The sequence below is a fragment of the Pan paniscus genome, chromosome 15 (genome assembly GCF_029289425.2).
Source record: "Pan paniscus chromosome 15, NHGRI_mPanPan1-v2.0_pri, whole genome shotgun sequence".
Taxonomy (NCBI): Eukaryota; Metazoa; Chordata; class Mammalia; order Primates; family Hominidae; genus Pan; species Pan paniscus.
Window position 1 is genome coordinate 78,490,542 of NC_073264.2, and position 16,646 is coordinate 78,507,187.

General features: G+C 41.3%; 2 protein-coding genes across 3 annotated transcripts in view; one reads left to right on the top strand and one right to left on the bottom strand.

Moving 5' to 3' along the window:
• SAMD15 (sterile alpha motif domain containing 15) overlaps positions 1-4,353 on the top strand; it is a 33,901-nt gene extending 29,548 nt beyond the window's left edge. The window contains exon 3 of the mRNA XM_055097316.1: positions 2,797-4,353. Coding sequence (XP_054953291.1) covers positions 2,797-2,898 — 102 coding nt within the window. The 3' untranslated portion in view covers positions 2,899-4,353. The remainder of the gene's footprint in view (positions 1-2,796) is intronic.
• The window catches only part of NOXRED1 (NADP dependent oxidoreductase domain containing 1), a 34,704-nt gene that overhangs the window by 12,618 nt on the left and 5,440 nt on the right, over positions 1-16,646 (bottom strand). For both annotated transcript variants that reach the window (XM_008960975.4, XM_055097320.2), the window contains exons 3-5: positions 7,321-7,514; positions 823-1,003; positions 82-233 (exon numbers count right to left, since the gene is read on the bottom strand). In XM_008960975.4, coding sequence (XP_008959223.1) covers positions 82-233; positions 823-1,003; positions 7,321-7,514 — 527 coding nt within the window. The remainder of the gene's footprint in view (positions 1-81; positions 234-822; positions 1,004-7,320; positions 7,515-16,646) is intronic.

Here is a 16,646-nt window from a genome sequence, read left to right on the forward strand (position 1 = left end):
AGAGATTGATTTAATAAGATAGCAATGGGCCAACAGGAAAGTAATTTTCAAAAGAATGCCAGAAATATGTTGAGCCATGACCAGCAGGACTGTAGGGACAGGTAGCTTGAAGAATCGTAGGATCTTGGAGAGCAGCTACGACTCCCTTATTGGCCCCCCAGACGCTGACAGAATCTTCATCATACTGATACTGAGGCCGCAAGATATTGGTGTGGTTCAACAGTAGTTTCAGCCTGGAAGTAAAGCCAAGACAGGGAGTGCAATGCCAGGACTGGAATAAATGACCACATAACCCACTGTGTTTACATCCAACCCCATCAACAGACTCCCCCGCACAGCTCAGAGATAAATGCGGGTCTGGGTCTGTGCTGAGAGCACTAATTAACTGGACTGTTCATCCACCTAACAAATCCTTACTTATTGAATGTTATGTGCTAGGCACTGGGCTAGAAACTAAGTGTGCAGAAATAATATTTGACACATACTTTCAGTAACTTTTCATGTTACTGACCGATGGTTTCTCTTCTCATTGATGCACAAGGAGAATACTTCAGTGTTCAAGTAATGGGAATAAATGTTCTATTGCAATTTTAAACCTTTGTACAGCAACAAAAATGGTTTGTGGTTACTATTTGTGGGTAAGTAGGGAAGTTACGAGAAAGATTGGCTAACTATGTTCTTCTACAGATAAAGCTGCTTCCTCCTTATTACTGGAAACAACCAACTCTAAGAGATAGGGGCTACAGTGGAGGTGGGAGGCAGAAGTCAGAGATAAGGAGACAGAGCAGTTGTGCCAGTTCCGTTCTCACCCTAACAAGATACCTGGGTAGTGGGATGGCAGCTACAAAGCTGTACACAATGCTGGTCTTCTCAAGGCTGGTGTAAATTTCTACGCAGATATTAGGCAGCTGAGATGGCAAGCAGCAGAGGAATATCACGTCGGCCCAACTCACCAGATCAGCGTTATGGTAAAAGCATTTGATTCCCAGCTTCTGGAGCTCACCTGGGAGGGACAAAGGAAGACAGGAAGAGCACAGTACTAAGGAGTTTGACCTGAACATCAACTATGGGGAGAGGGTGATCATTATTTTAGCTCAGTAAATCAACCCATCTTATTGCTCCATAAATCAGAAGACATTCCTTCCTACAGACCTTCTAAAAGCCATGCAGCAATGCCCTAACTCTATTACTAAAGCAGCAGTAGTACTTGAAATTATAATTCATCTTTTTTTTTTTTTTTTTGAGACGGAGTCTCACTCTGACGCCCAGGCTGCAGTACACTAGCGTAATCTCGGCTCACTGCAACTTCCGCCTCCCGGGTTCAAGCGATTCTCCTGCCTCAGCTGCTCAAGTAGCTGAGATTACAGGCATGCGCCACCATGCCCAGTTAGTCTTTGTATTTTTAGTAGAGACGGGGTTTCACTATGTTGGCCAGGCTGGTCTCAAATTCCCAACCTCAGATGATCCACCCATCTCGTCCGCCCAAAGTGCAGGGATTACAGGCGTGAGCCACCACGCCTGGCCTATAATTCATCTTTATCTTACTTTTAGATCAAGTGCGGAATTTTTCCAATTTTTTTTTTAAGACAGGGTCTTGCTTTGTCACCTGTGGTGTGATCATGGCTTACTATAGCCTCAACTTCCTGAGCTCAAGGGATCCTCCCGCCTCAGCCTCCCAAGTAGCTGGGACCACTGGTGAGTGTGACCATGCCCAGCTAATTTTTCTATTTTGTGTAGAGACAAGGTCTCACTATGTTGCCTAGGTTGGCCTCAAACCCCAGGACTCAAGTGATCCTCCCACCTCCGCCTCCCAAAGTCCTGGGATTACAGGTATGAGCCCTATGTGCTGCCCAGACTTTTTTTTTAGGAAGAAAAAAAATCTCAGAGAAGTCTTTTACTCCAATGTACTGCAGGATAACCATGTGTCAGATAATGTACAAAGGACTTTACAGTTTCTAAGGTGTAACCCCCACAAGGACCTTATGAAGCAGAAACGAGTAGCAGTCCCATTTTACAGATGAGACTGAGGATTCAAGAAGTTATATGACTTGTCCAAAGTTACAGAGCTGCTGGCTTGAGGTGGTGGAAAAGACTAGGAGAGTGGAAGGTATAAATCAGAGGCTGAGAGGGGTTTGCAAAGATTTAACAGTTTCTGTAAAGTATATACAAATTAATTTTATTAGGATATCTATAAATGAAGAAAGACTGATAACTCATGTAGTTGCATAAAAACACTCACTGGTAGTTAATTTTTTTTTTTTTTTTTTTTTTTTTTTTTTTTTTTTTTTTTTTTTTTTTGGCTAGAGATGGGATCTCACTGTTATCCAGGCTGGTTTCCAACTCCTGGCTTCAAGTGATCCCCCTGCCATAGCCTCCCAAAGTGCTGGGATTATGGGCATGAGGCAATATGGATTTTCAAAAGTATAAACCTAAAGTGTACACTCACATCTGGTGGTATGTCATAAATGTCATTGGAAAACAGAATATAACAGACATTGGAGAGTGACTTCTTATGTTAACCACTGAGAGTACATGGCAAATGTAATGCTAAGGTTATCTAGATACTGATAAACCTGGAAGAAAGACAGATGATTTGGTTTGGCTCTGTGCCCCCACTCAAATATCATCTCGAATTGTACTCCCCACGTGTTGAGGGAGGGACCTGGTGTGAGGTGATTGGATCATGGGGGCAGTTTCCCCCATGCTGTTCTCATGATAGCGAGGGAGTTCTCATGAGAGCTGATGGTTTAAACATGGCACTTTCCCCTGTGTGCTCTCTCCTGCCACCTTGTGAAGAAGATGCCTGCTTCTGCTTCACCTTCCACCATGATTGTAAGTTTCCTGAGGCCTTCACAGCCATGCAGAACTGTGAGTCAATTAAACCTCTTTTGTTTATAAATTACCCAGTCTCAGACAGTATCTTTATAGCAGTGTGAAAACAGACTAATACAACAGGACAAAGTTTAGAAAACAGGCCTATCTATCATTCTCTCCTGTGTTGTTCTCATTCTTTTCATGTGCATAGAAGCTGATGTTGAGCATTTTGAATTCTTGTTTCCTTACACAACACATAGTGATATTTTACAACTATAATTTTATTCTAATAAATATATTGCTTTGCAAAGAATATATATACTTTGTTGAAATATCACATGTATTAGTCCTATTGATGGGATAAAGATATATACCTTGAGATTTTTTTTTTTTTTTGAGACAGAGTCTTGCTCTGTCATCCAGGCTGGAGTGCGTGGTACAATTTTGGCTCACTGCAACTTCTGCCTCCTGGGTTCGAGCAATTCTCATTCCTCCCCTGTAGCTGGGATTCGAAGGTATGTGCCATCATGCCTGGCTAAGTTTTGTATTTTTAGCAGAGATGGGGTTTCATCATGTTGGCCAGGCTGGTCTCAAACTCCTGGCCTCAAGTGATGCAGCTGACTGAGTCTCTCAGAGTGCTGGGATTACCGGCATGAGCCACCACGCCCAGTTGGTAAGATTTTTTTTTTAGTTTCCTTAGGAATATAGGGAAAAAAAAAAGGCCAGGTGTGGTGACTTACTCCTGCAATACCTGCACTTTCAGAGGGTGAAGTGGGAGGACTGGTTGAGCCTAGCAGTTTAAGACTAGCCTCGGCATTAGAGTGACACCCTGTCTCTATTTATAAACCAAAAGAAAAAAAGAAAAAAACATTACAAATCAATAAGAAAAATAAACATGGGCACTGTGGCTCACACCTATATCCCAGCACTTTGGGAGGCTAAGGCAAATGGATCACTTGAGGCCAGGAGTTCGAGACCAGCCTGGCCAACATGGCAAAACCCTGTCTCTACTAAAATATTATACAAAAATTAGCTGGGCATGGTGGTGTGTGCCTGTAATCCCAGGTATGTGAGGGGCTGAGGCATGAGAATCACTTGAGCTTGGGAGGCAGGGAGGTTGTAGTGAGCCGAGATCATGCCACTACACTCCAGCCTGGGTGACAAAGTGAGACTCTATCTCAAAATAAATAAATACATATATACATAAATAAATACATAAATAAAGTAAGTAAGAAAAATACAGGCACTCCAACAGAAAAAATGGTCAGAAGCACCTCAGAAAAAATGACATAGTAATAAACCTAAGAAAATAAAACTCTTCTATTGATTAATGAAAGACATATTAAAACAAGAAAATAATTTAAAGTATATTAAAATGATGATGTTAAAAATGATCCCAGCACTGACCTGTGTGTAGTGAAATGGGTGTTCTTATGCAATGTTGGTAAAAAAGTATACCTGAAAACCTTTTGGGAGGTCAATTTGAAAAAATACATTAGAAGTTTCTTTAAATTTTAAAGATATACCTACCACATGACCCAGCCATTTCACTGCCACATATTGACCCAAGAAAAATGAAAGTAGTTGCCTACATGAACACTTATATACATGTATTCGTGGCAGCTTTATTTGTAATAGCCAGAAACTGCAAACAGCCTAAGTCAACCAAATAAATAAACAGTGGAATAATCATGCAGGGAAATACTACTCAGAAATAAAAAAGGATATTGATACATTAAAAACGTGGATATATTTCAGCTGGGCATGGTGGCTCACGCTTGTAATCCCAGCACTTTGGGAGGCTGAGGTGGGAGGATCACTTGAGGTCAGGAGTTGGAGACCAGCCTGGCCAACATGATGAAACCCCATCTCTATTAAAAATACAAAAAATTAGCTGGGCATGGTGGTGAGCGCATGTAATCCCAACTACTTGGGAGGCTGGGGCAGGAGAATCGCTTGAACCCGGGAGGCTGAGGTTGCAGTGAGCCGAGATCACACCACTGTACTCCAGCCTGGGTGACAGAGTGAGACTCTGTCTCAAAAAAAAAAAAAAAAAAAAAAAAAACTTGGATATATTTCAAACAAATTATGCAGTGTGAAAGAAGTTAGACTAAAAAAACACTACAAACTGTATGATTCCATTTAGATAAAATTCTAGAAAATGCACACTAATCTATGGTGACAGAAATCAGATTGTTGGTTTCATGGGTGGAGAGCTTCAGGGAAGTGGACAGAAAGGGATTACCAAAGACAAGTGGCAACTTTTGGGGGTGATGGGATACGTTCATTACCTTGTGATGGTTTCACAGTTGTATACATGTCAAAACATCAAATTGTACTCTTTTAACTGTGTGCCATTTATTGTATAGAAATAATATTTTAGGGCCAGGCGCAGTGGCTCACGCCTGTAATCCCGGCACTTTGGGAGGCCGAGGCAGGCAGATCACCTGAGGTCAGGAGTACAAGACCAGCCTGGCTAACATGGTGAAACCCCGTCTCTACTAAAAATGCAAAAAAATTTAGCTGGGTGTGGTGTCGTATGCCTGTAATTCCAGCTACTCAGGAGGCTGAGGCGGGAGAATCGCTTGAACCCGGGAGGCAGAGGTTGCAGTGAGCCGAGATCGTGCTCTCCACGATCTGCACTCCAGCCTAGGTGACAGAGCGAGACTCAGTCTAAAAAAAAAAAAAAAAAAAATTTTAATAAAGCTGTACCAATTCTTTGGCCTAATAACTTTATTTGGAAAATTATGTACAAGGAAGTTCAACTAAATAAGGTATAGTTACATAAATTATGGTACATCCACACTTTGGGATATTATACAACCTTAAAATCTTTTTTTTTACATTAATCTCTTACTAATATAATTAAAATTTTAAATCCTGAGATGAAAACAGAGAAAGGAAGAATGGTGTAGGGTGTCTAGTGGTCTTAGCCACTGCTGGGCACAACTACATAGTCTATGCATCCAAACACCAGGTACAGCAAGCACACCCTGCTAGGGAGATACAAGGGACTGTGCTCAAAGCCTGCTGGGGTAACCTTCTACTATGGGAAAGTGGAGGGGCTTAACATCGTTATTTCTTATTGATTGATTGATTGAGACAGAGTCTCACTCTGTTGCTGAGGCTGGAGTGCAATGATGTGATCTCACCTCACTGCAAGCTCCGCCTCCTGGGTTCAAGTGATTTGCCTGCCTCAGCCGCCTGAGTAGCTGGGACTACAGGCACCCACCACTACACCTGGCTAATTTTTGTATTTTTAGTAGAGACTGGGTTTCACCATGTTGGCCAGGCTGGTCTCAAACTCCTGACCTCAGGTGATCTGCCCACCTCGGCCTCCCAAAGTACTGGGATTACAGGTGTGGGCAAATCATTATTTCAAAAAATGTTAAACGATACGAGAATATGCTCATGATACATTATGTAAAAAAAACAGAATACAAACAACTATATACAGTGTCAATTACTGATATAATTAGAGAAAAAAAAACACGGGAAGGAAATGATAACCCGAGTAGATTATAGGTAGTTGTATCCTCCCTTATAGACAAATTTTCTACAATATGCATATTATTTTACATTTTTTATTATTGAAGTATAATTTACATATAATGCAAAACACAGATATGAAGTGTACAGTTTGATCAGTTTTGACAAAAGCATACACCCTTTTAACCCATACCTCTCTCAAGATATAAAACATTTTCATCTCCCCAGAAAAAGTTGCTTTGGGACTTTCTCAGTCTATCTCCCCAGAAGAAATCATTGTTCTGATTTCTATCACCATAAATGGAATCATTACAAAACTTTTTTTTTTTTTTTTTTTTTTTGAGACGGAGTCTTACTCTGTCGCCAGGCTGGAGTGCAGTGGTGTGATCTCAGCTCACTGCAACCTCTGCCTCCTGGGTTCAAGCAATTCTCCTGCATCAGCCTCCTGAGTAGCTGGGACTACAGGCACGCACCATCATGCCCAGCTAATTTTTGTATTTTTAGTAGAGACAGGGTTTCACTATGTTGGCCAGGATGGTCTCAATCTCTTGACCTCGTCATCTGCCCGCCTTGGCCTCCCAAAGTGCTGCAATTACAGGCGTGAGCCACCACGCCCGACCACAAAACATTTTTTTAAAGTCAGTAAATGTCATTTTAAAAAATATAAGGCCAACTGCAAATGCCTGGAACTGTATAACGCCCAACCAGACCCTAACTGATTCAGTTAGAAGATCTGAACTCTGTATGGAAAGCTTCCCTGTATCAAAGATCCGGAAAGATACTTCACCACCAAGGGCACAGGGAGGAGACATGGATATGAAACATATACATGGAGAAAAAAAGTTGCTTTAAAGAACAGGAGAAAAAGCCATGCTTCTAACCTTCCTTAGGGCTAGCAAGCTGAGAACTCCACACGCTGTATGCAAGGATTCCTCTTTGGAGGACCCTTTCAAAATGGCTTTGTTGACACCTACACAGCACAACCAAGCCCCCTTTCTACCACACACTGCTCCTCACCCAGAGTCTCTGGCCTCCGAGTGGAGATCCGCAGGCTTTCAGCAGGGATGGGGCCAAGCTGCAGCAGTGTGCCAGCCAGCTGCTTCCCAAGGTGGCCACCTCCAATGATGCCCACCTTAAACTCTTCAGGAGTGGCTGAATTAAGGGAGCCAATTGAGAGATGTCTGGAACTTTGATTCTCATTTAATGATGCTCTGGAGAATGAACACACAGACACGGACATAAATACATGCACACACTAGTTCTTCTTTTTTTTTTTTTTTGAGACAGCGTCTCGCTTTGTCGCCCAGGTTAGAGTGCAATGGGGTGATCTCGACTCACTGCAAGCTTCGCCTCCCAGGTTCACGCCATTCTCCTGCCTGTCTCCCGAGCAGCTGGGACTACAGGTGCCTGCCACCACTCCCGACTAATTTTTTGTATTTTTAGTAGAAACGAGGTTTCACCGTATTGCCCAGGATGGTCTCCATCTCCTGACCTCGTGATCCGCCCGTGTTGGCCTCCCAAAGTGCTGGGATTACAGGCGAAAGCCACCGCACCCGGCCTAGTTCTTAACTGTCAATCTCTGACATTTTCTGCTTTGTCATTTAAGGTGCTTGGTGGCACCTTAAGTACTTCGGAGATAAGACATTTCAACTGTATGTCATTTATCCAGCCTCACTAGGGAATGAAATGTTCCTCCTGAGTTAATTTTCCAGAAACAAAAGTATAACCCTTTTCAAGGGACCAAAATTTAAAATGTTTTAAATGAACATACTTTGTTACATGTATTATGGTTGCCTGGTTAAACAGTCTGAATATTTAATCATTTCACTGGCTCAGGACGCCATTGTGAACAGCCACTATTATACAGCATACTGTAATGTCTATAACACATTGTGGGCCAGTCCCCTCATGTTTTGTTTGTTTCTGTGCAGACAGCTTTCAATTTTTTTTTTTTTTTAATCGTGGTTAAAAAACACAGGCTGGGTACGGTGGCTCACATCTATAATCCCAGCACTTTGAGAGGCCAAGGCAGGCAGATCACTTGAGCTCAGGAGTTTGAGACCAGCCTGGGCAACATGTAAGACCTCGTCTCTACAAAAAATACAAGAATTAGCCAGGTATGGTGGTGCACACCTGTAGTCCCAGCTACCCAGGAGGCTGAGGTGGGAGGATTGCTTGAGCCCAGGAGTTTGAGGCTGCAGTGAGCTGTGCTCGTGCCACTGTACTCCAGCCTGAGTGACAGAGCAAGACCCTGTCTCAGGAAAACACACAAACACACACACACACACACACACACAGCATGAACTTTACCATCATAACCATTTTTAAAGTGCACAGTACAGTTGTGTTAATTATATGCACATTGTGGCTAGGCATGGTAGCTGATGCCTGTAATCCCAGCACTTTGGGAGGCCAAGGCGTACGGATCACTTGAGGTCAAAAGTTTAAGACCAGCCTGGCCAACATGGTGAAACCCCATCTCTATTAAAAATATAAAAATTAGCCCAGCATGATGGTGTAAACCTGTAGTCTCTGCTACTCAGGAGGCTGAGGCAGGAGAATCTCTTGAACCCGGGAGGTGGAGGTTGCAGTGAGCCAAGATCCACTACTGCACTCCAGCCTGGGCAACAGAGCAAGACTTGATCTCAAAAAAAGAAAATACATATAGATAGATAGATAGATAGATTAGATAGATAGATAGATAGATAGATAGACAGACAGACAGATATAGATATAGTTGTGCAACAGCTCTTTAGAACCTTTCCATCTTGCAAAACTGGAACTCTATATGCTTTTTTTTTTTTTTTCGAGACAGTCGCCCTCCATTGCCTGAGCTGGAGTGCAGCGGCACAATCTCAGCTCACTGCAACCTCCACCTCTCACATTCAAGCAATTCTCTGCCTCAGCCTACTGACTAGGTGGGATTACAGGCGCGTGTCACCACACCCCATGCCCAGCTAATTTTTGTATTTTTAGTAGAGATGAGGTTCTCCATGTTGGCCAGGCTGGTCTCGAACTCCCCACCTCAAGTGATCCGCCCACCTCCACCTCCCAAAGTGCTGGGATTATAGGCATGAGCCACCACACCCGACCTGAAACTCTATACAATTTTTCTCTCTCCCCAGCCCCTGGAAACTACCATTCTACTTTCTGTTCCACTACTTTAGATACCTCATATAAGTAGAATTATGCAGTATTGTCTTTTTGTACATGGCTAATTTCACTTAGCATAATGTCCTCAAGCTTCATCCATATCAATTTTTGGATTTTTTTTTCTATCTTCATGAAAAATGTCATTGGGATTTTGATAAGGATTGCAGTGCATCTGTAGACAGCTTTAGGTAGTATGGACATTTTAAAACGAAGTCTTCCAATCCATAAACATGGGATGTCTTTCCATTTATTTGTGTCTTCCTTAATTTCTTTTAGCAATGTTTTATAGTTTTCATTGTAGAAATCTTTCATGCCCTTGTTAAGTTTATTACTAAGTATTTTATTCTACTGGAGGCTATTGTAAATGTGATTTTCATAATTTCTTTTTCAGGTTGTTCATTAGTGTACAGAAATGCAACTAACTTTAGTATGTTGATTTTGTATCCTGCAGCTTTGCTGAATTTGTTTGTTTACTATTTCTAACAGTTTTTTTCTTAATGGAATCTTTAGGGTTTTCTACATGTAAGATCATGTCAGCCTGGGCACAGTGGCTCATGCCTGCAATCCCAGCACTTTGGGAAGCCATGGTGGGAGGACTGCTTGAAGGTAGGAGTTAAAGATTAGTCTGGGCAACATAGCAGGACACTGTCTCTACAAAAAAATTAAAAGTTAGCTGGGTGTGGTGGTGTGCACCTGTAGTCCTCGTTATTCAGGAGGCTGAGGCAGGAGAGTCACTTGAGCCCAGGAGTTCAAGGTTATAGTGAGCTATGCTCATGCCATTGCACTCCAGCCTGGGTGACAGAGCAAGACTTTGTCTCAAAAACAAACAAACAAACAAACAAAAAAACATGTCATCTGTGAACAGAGACCATTTTATTTCTTGCTTTCCAATTTGGATGTCTTTTGTTTTTCTTGCCTAATTGCTCTGACTAGGACTTCCAGTACTTAAATAGAAGTGGTAAGAGTAGGCATCTTTGCCTTGTTTCTGATCTTAGAGGAAAAGCTTTTAGTTTTTTTTTTTTTTGAGACAGAGTCTCACTTTGTCGTCCAGGCTGCAGTGCAGTGGTGTGATCTCGGCTCACTACAACCTCCGCCTCCCGGGTTCATGCCATTCTCCTGCCTCAGCCTCCCGAGTAGCTGGGACTACAGGTGCCCACCACCACGCCCAGCTAACTTTTTATATTTTTAGTAGAGACGAGACCAGGATGGTCTCGATCTCCTGATCTCGTGATCCACCCGCCTCGGCCTCCCAAAGTGCTGGGATTACAGGCATGAGCCACCATGCCCAGCAAGCTTTTAGTTTTGTACCATTGAATATGATGTTACCTGTGGGCCTTTCATATATAGCCTTTATTATATTGGGGTAATTTCCTTCTATTCCTAGTTTGCTGAGAGTTCTTATCATGAAAAGGTGTTGAATTTTGTCAAACACCTTTTCTGCATCAATTAAAATAATCATGTGATTTCTGTTCTTCATTTTGTTGATGTGATGTATTATGTTGATTCATTTTGCATGTTGAATCATTGTTGCATTCCAGAAATAAATCCCACTTGGTCATGGTGTATAATCCTTTCTCTTTTTTTCTGGGACAGAGTCTCGCTTGGTCACCCAGGCTGGAGTGTGGTGGCACAATCACAGCTCACTGCAGCCTTGACCTCCCAGGCTCAGGCAATTCACCCACCTCAACCTCCCAAGTAGCTGGGATTACAGGTGTACACTACTATGCCTAGCTAATGTTTAAATTTTTTTGTAGAGACAAAATCTCACCATGTTGTTGCCCAGGCTGGTCTCAAACTCCTGGGCTCAAGTGATTCTCCCACCTCGCCCTCCCAAAGTGTTGCAATTCAACAGGCATGAACCATTGCACTTGCCATATAAATCTTTTAATAGGCTATTGGACTCAGTTTGGTAGTATTTTATTGAGGAATTTTGCATCTGTATTCATCATGGGTATTGGTCTGTAGTTCTATTATTTTTGTCTGGTTTTGGTATCAGGGTAATGCTGGCCTCATAAAATGATTTCAGAAGTGTTCCTTCATCTTCAATTTTTTTGGAAGAGTTTGAGAAGGATTAGTGTTCATTCTTGTTAAATGTTTGGTAAGGCCAGGTATGGTGGCTCATGCCTATAATCCCAGCACTTTGGGAAGCCAAGGCAGGCAGATCATCTGAGGTCATGAGTTCGAAATCACCCTGGCCAATATGGTGAAACCCAGTCTCTACGAAAAATACAAAAATTAGCCAGGCGTGGTGGCAGGCACATGTAATCCCAGCTACTCGGGAGACCAAGGCAGGAGACTCGCTTGAACCCGGAAGGTGGAGGTTGGAGTGAGCCAAGATCGCACTACTGCACTCCAGCCTGGGTGAGAGAACAAGACTCCGTTTAAATATATGTAAAAAATAAAAATAAATGTTTGGTAGAATTTTCCAGTCAAGTCATCAGGTCTGGGGCTTTTCTTTGGAGTTTATTATTATTATTGAGTCAATCTTACTAGTTATAGTTCTCTTCACATTTTTAAAATTTCTTCATGATTCAGTCTTTGTAGGTTGTATGTTTCTAGGAGTTTTTCTATTTCTTTGAAGTTATCCAATTTGTTGGCATATAATTGTTCATAGTAGACTCTTACTCTTAAGATCCTTTTTACTTCGATGGCATCAGTTTTTTTTTTTGTAGAGACAAGGCGTTGCTTTGTTTCCCAGGCTGGGATTACAGGCGTGAGCCACCACACCTGGTCTGTGGCATCAGTTTTAATGTTTCCTCTTTCATTTCTGATTTTATTTGATTCTTCTCTCTTCTCTACCAGTTAGTCTAGGAAAGGGCTGTTAGCTCTTATTTTTGTTCTTTTTTCCCCATTGTTTTTATAGTCTTGTTTATTTATATTCTAATCTAATTATATGCTTCCTTTTGCTTACTTTGGGTTTAGTTTGTTCTTTTTGTAGTTCTTTGAAGTATAAAAGGTTAGGTTGTTGATTTGAGATCTCTCTTATTTTTAATGTAGGCATTTACCCCTATAAAGTTTGCTCATAGTACTGCTTTTGTTGCAACCCATAAGTTTTGGTATGTTGTTTTCATTTTCACTTAAGATATTTTCAAATTTTCCTTGTGATTTCCTGTTTGATTCATTGGTTGTTCAAGAGTTGTGTTGACTTCCACATATTTGTGAATTTTCTAGTTTTTCTTCTGCTATTTCTAGTATCATTCTATTATGGTCAAAAAAAAAAAAAAAGATGGTTGGTATGATTTGAATCTTCTTAAATTTGTTAGGACTTGTTTTGTGACCTAACGTGATCTATCCTGGAAAATGTTCCATGTGCACTTGAAAAGAACGTGTATTCTGCTGCTGTTGAGTGGAGTGTTATGTACCTGTCCATTAGGTTCTAATTGGTGTATCATGTTGTTCAAGTCTTCTGTTTCCTTACTAACCTTTTGTCTGGTTGTTCTATCCATTATTGAAAGTTGGGTATTAAAATCTCCTACTATAATTGTATACCTTCAGTTATGTCAATATTTGCCTCATATATGTGGATGTTCTGATGTTAAGTACATATATAATTGTTGTATCTTCCTGGTGAATTGGTCTTTTTATCATCATGTCATTCTTTGTCTCTCATGACAGTTTTTGACTTAAAATCTATTTTGTCTGATACAAGTATGACTACTCCTGTTCTTTTTTGGTTACCATTTACGTGGAATTATCTTTCTCTATGCTCTGACTTTCAGCCTATATGTGTCCTAACATCTAAAGTGAGTCTCTTGAAGACAAGATATACGTTGGATCTTGTTTTTGTTTTTGTTTTTTATCCATTCAGCCACTTGGTATCTTTTGATTGATGGGCTTAATCCATTTACATTTAAAATAATTACTGATAGGGAAGGACTTATCACTGCCATTTTGTTTTTTTCTCTGTGTTGCAGTTTTGTTCTTCTTTTCCTCTCTTGCTGCCTTCTTTTGTATTTCACTGATTTTTTTTTGTAATGACATTATTTTCTTTTTGTTGTTGGTATTTTCTTTGTAGTTACCATAGGAAATTGCATAAAAGTCATAAAAATAGTTGTAACAACCTATTTTAAGATGATAATGTCAATCATATACAAAAACTCTACTTCATCTTCCCCTACCCCTGCTTTTTGTTATTTATCTCACAAATTATATCTTTTGGATATTTTGTATCCATTAGCATGGTTTTATAGTAATAGTTTTTTTTTTTAGTATTTTTATTTTTGAGACAGGGTCTCACCCTGTGGCCCAGGCTAGAGTACAGTGGCGTGAACACAGCTCACTTCAGCCTTGATCTCCTGGGCTCAGGTGATCCTCCCGCCTCAGCCTCCCAGGTAGCTGGGACTACAGGCACATACCACCATACTTGGCTAATTTTTGTTATTTCTAGTAGAGACGGGGTTTTACCACATTGCCTAGGTTGGTCTCGAACTTCTGGAATCAAGCGATCCGCCTGCCTCAGCCTCCCAAAGTGCTGGATTACAGGCGTAAGCCACCGTGCCAAGCCTATTTTTAATTTTTATTTATTTATATTTATACTTATTGATATTTATAATTTTATTTTATACATTTTATTATTTCTATATTTACATTTTATATACATTTTATTTATCTATTTATGAGACAGGGTCTCGCTCTGTCACCCAGGTTAGAGTGCAGTGACATGATCATTGCTCACTGCAGCCTCAACTTTCCAGGCTCAAGCAATCCTCCCACATCAGACTACCACGTACCTGAGACCACAGGTGTATGCCACTATGCCCAGCTAATTGTTTTTTTTTTTAAGAGATGTTGTCTCCCTATGTTGCCCAGGCTAGTCTCAAACACCTAAGCCCAAGCAATTCTCCTGCCTTGGCCTCCCAAAGTGCTGAGATTACAGGTGTGAGCCATCACACTTGGCCAGCTTTTATCTTTAAATCCTATACCACAATTAAAAATGATTTATGTACCACCCATCACAGTATTATGTATATGGCTATATATTCGCCTTTGCCAGAGAGCTTTTTATTTTTGTATACTTTTGTGTTGTTGACTAGCATGTTTTCATTTCAACTTAAGGATTCCCTTCAGCATTAGTTGTAAGGCAGGTCCAGGAGTGATGAGGTTTTTTATTGTTGTTTATCTGGGAAGCTCTTTCTTTCTCTTTTTTTTTTTTTTTTTTTCTTGAGATGGAGTTTTGCTATTGTCACCCAGGCTGAAGTGCAGTGGTGCAATCTCAGATCACTGCAACCTCTGCCTCCCTGGGTTCAAGCAATTCTCCTGCCTCAGCCTCCCAATTATCTGGGATTACAGGTACCTGCCACCATGCCCAGCTAATTTTTGTATTTTTAGTAGAGACAGGGTTTCACCATGTTGGCCAGGCTGGTCTTGAACTCCTGACCTCAGGAGATCTGCCCGCCTCGGCCTCCCAAAGTGCTGGGGTCACAGACGTGAGCCACCATGCCCAGCTTCTCCTTAGTTTTTGAAGCACAGGTTTGCAAGAGATAGTATTCTTGGTTGACAGTTTTTTTTTTTCTTTTTTTTTTTTTTTTTTTTGAGACAGAGTCTGGCTCTTTCGCCCAGGCTGGACTGCAGTGGTGCGATCTTGGCTCACTGCTACCTCCGCCTCCCGGGTTCACGCCATTCTCCTGCCTCAGCCTCCCAAGTAGCTGGGACTACAGGCGCCCGCCACCGCACCCGGCTAATTTTTTGTATTTTTAGTAGAGACGGGGTTTCACCATGTTAGCCAGGATGGTCTCGATGTCCTGACCTCGTGATCCGCCCGCCTCGGCCTCCCAAAGTGCTGGGATTACAGGCGTGAGCCACCGCGCCTGACCAACAGGTTTTGTTTTTTTTTTCCCCTTTCAGCACTTTGAATATCTCAAGCACTCCCTTCTGGCCTGTAATGTTTCTGCTGAGAAGCTACCAATAGTCTTCTGGGAACTCCCTTGTGTGTGATAAATTGCTTTTTCTTTGCAGCTTTCAGTATTCTTTGTCTTTGACTTTTGATGGTTTGATTATAACATGTCTCTGTGTGGTCCTCTTTGGGTTCATCCAAATTGGAGTCCTCTGAGCTTCCTGAATTTGGATGTCCATTTCCTTCCTCAGATCTGGAATGTTTTTGGCCATTATTTCTTCAAATAAGCTCTTTGCACCTTGCTCTGCCTCTCTTCTCCTTCTGACATTCCCATAAGGCATATATTGACCCACTTGATAGTATCCTGTAAGTCCTCTAGATTTTCTTCACTTTTCTTAATTTTCTTTTTGCTCTTCTGATTTCATAATTTCAAATAACTGGTCTTCAAATTTGCTGATTTTTTCTTCTGTGTGATTAAGTCTAATGTTGAACTACTCTAGTGAGTTGTTTCAATTCAATTATTGTGCTCTCCAGCTCCAAATTTTGGTTCTTAGTTTCTCTTTATGATATTATTTTATTCATGTATTGTTTTCCTGATTTCATCAGTTTTTTTTTTTTTTCTTCAGAGACAGGGTCTCACTATGTTGCCCAGGCTGGTCTCAAACTCCTGGGCTCAAATAATCCTCCCACCTCAGCATCCCAAACTGCTGGGATTACAGGCCTGTAATTTGTAATACGCAATTACAAATTTGTAATTTGTAATTTGTAATTACAAATTACAGGCCTGTAATCTGTAAACTTTGCCCAGCCTAGTTGTTTTTCTGTGTTTTGTAGCTCATTGAGCCTCTTTAAGATTATTACTTTGAATTCTTTGTTAGGTAACTCACAGATCTGTTTCTTTAGGGCTGGTTTCTGCAGTAGTTTGTTCTTATGGTTGAGCAATATTGCCTTTTTAATTTTTGGTGGAATTTGGGCATTTGAAAAAACAGTCAGGCCTCTCCCAATCTTTACAGACTGGCACCATACAGGGGAAGATCTTTCCCAATCAGCCCAGCTAGAGATTCTGGGGCCTGTCAAATCTTTCCAGGAATGTGTCTTCTCTGGGCTTGAGTTTGGAATTTCCCAATTAAAGAGTTTTGCCTGTTTCTATTGCAGGGGCTGATAATCTTTTCCTCACTTTGGTATCTATCTACAGTACTGCAGGTTCTCTGTACTGCAACAAGCCACTGAGTGATCCTTTGTTTTCATCCAAAATATGTTGGTTCCTCATCAGTGCTCCAAGTCATGTGAGACAGAAACCAATCCCTCAGGCAGCCCCCAAAAAGGCAGAACAGTGGACAAACATTCCATTTTTCTT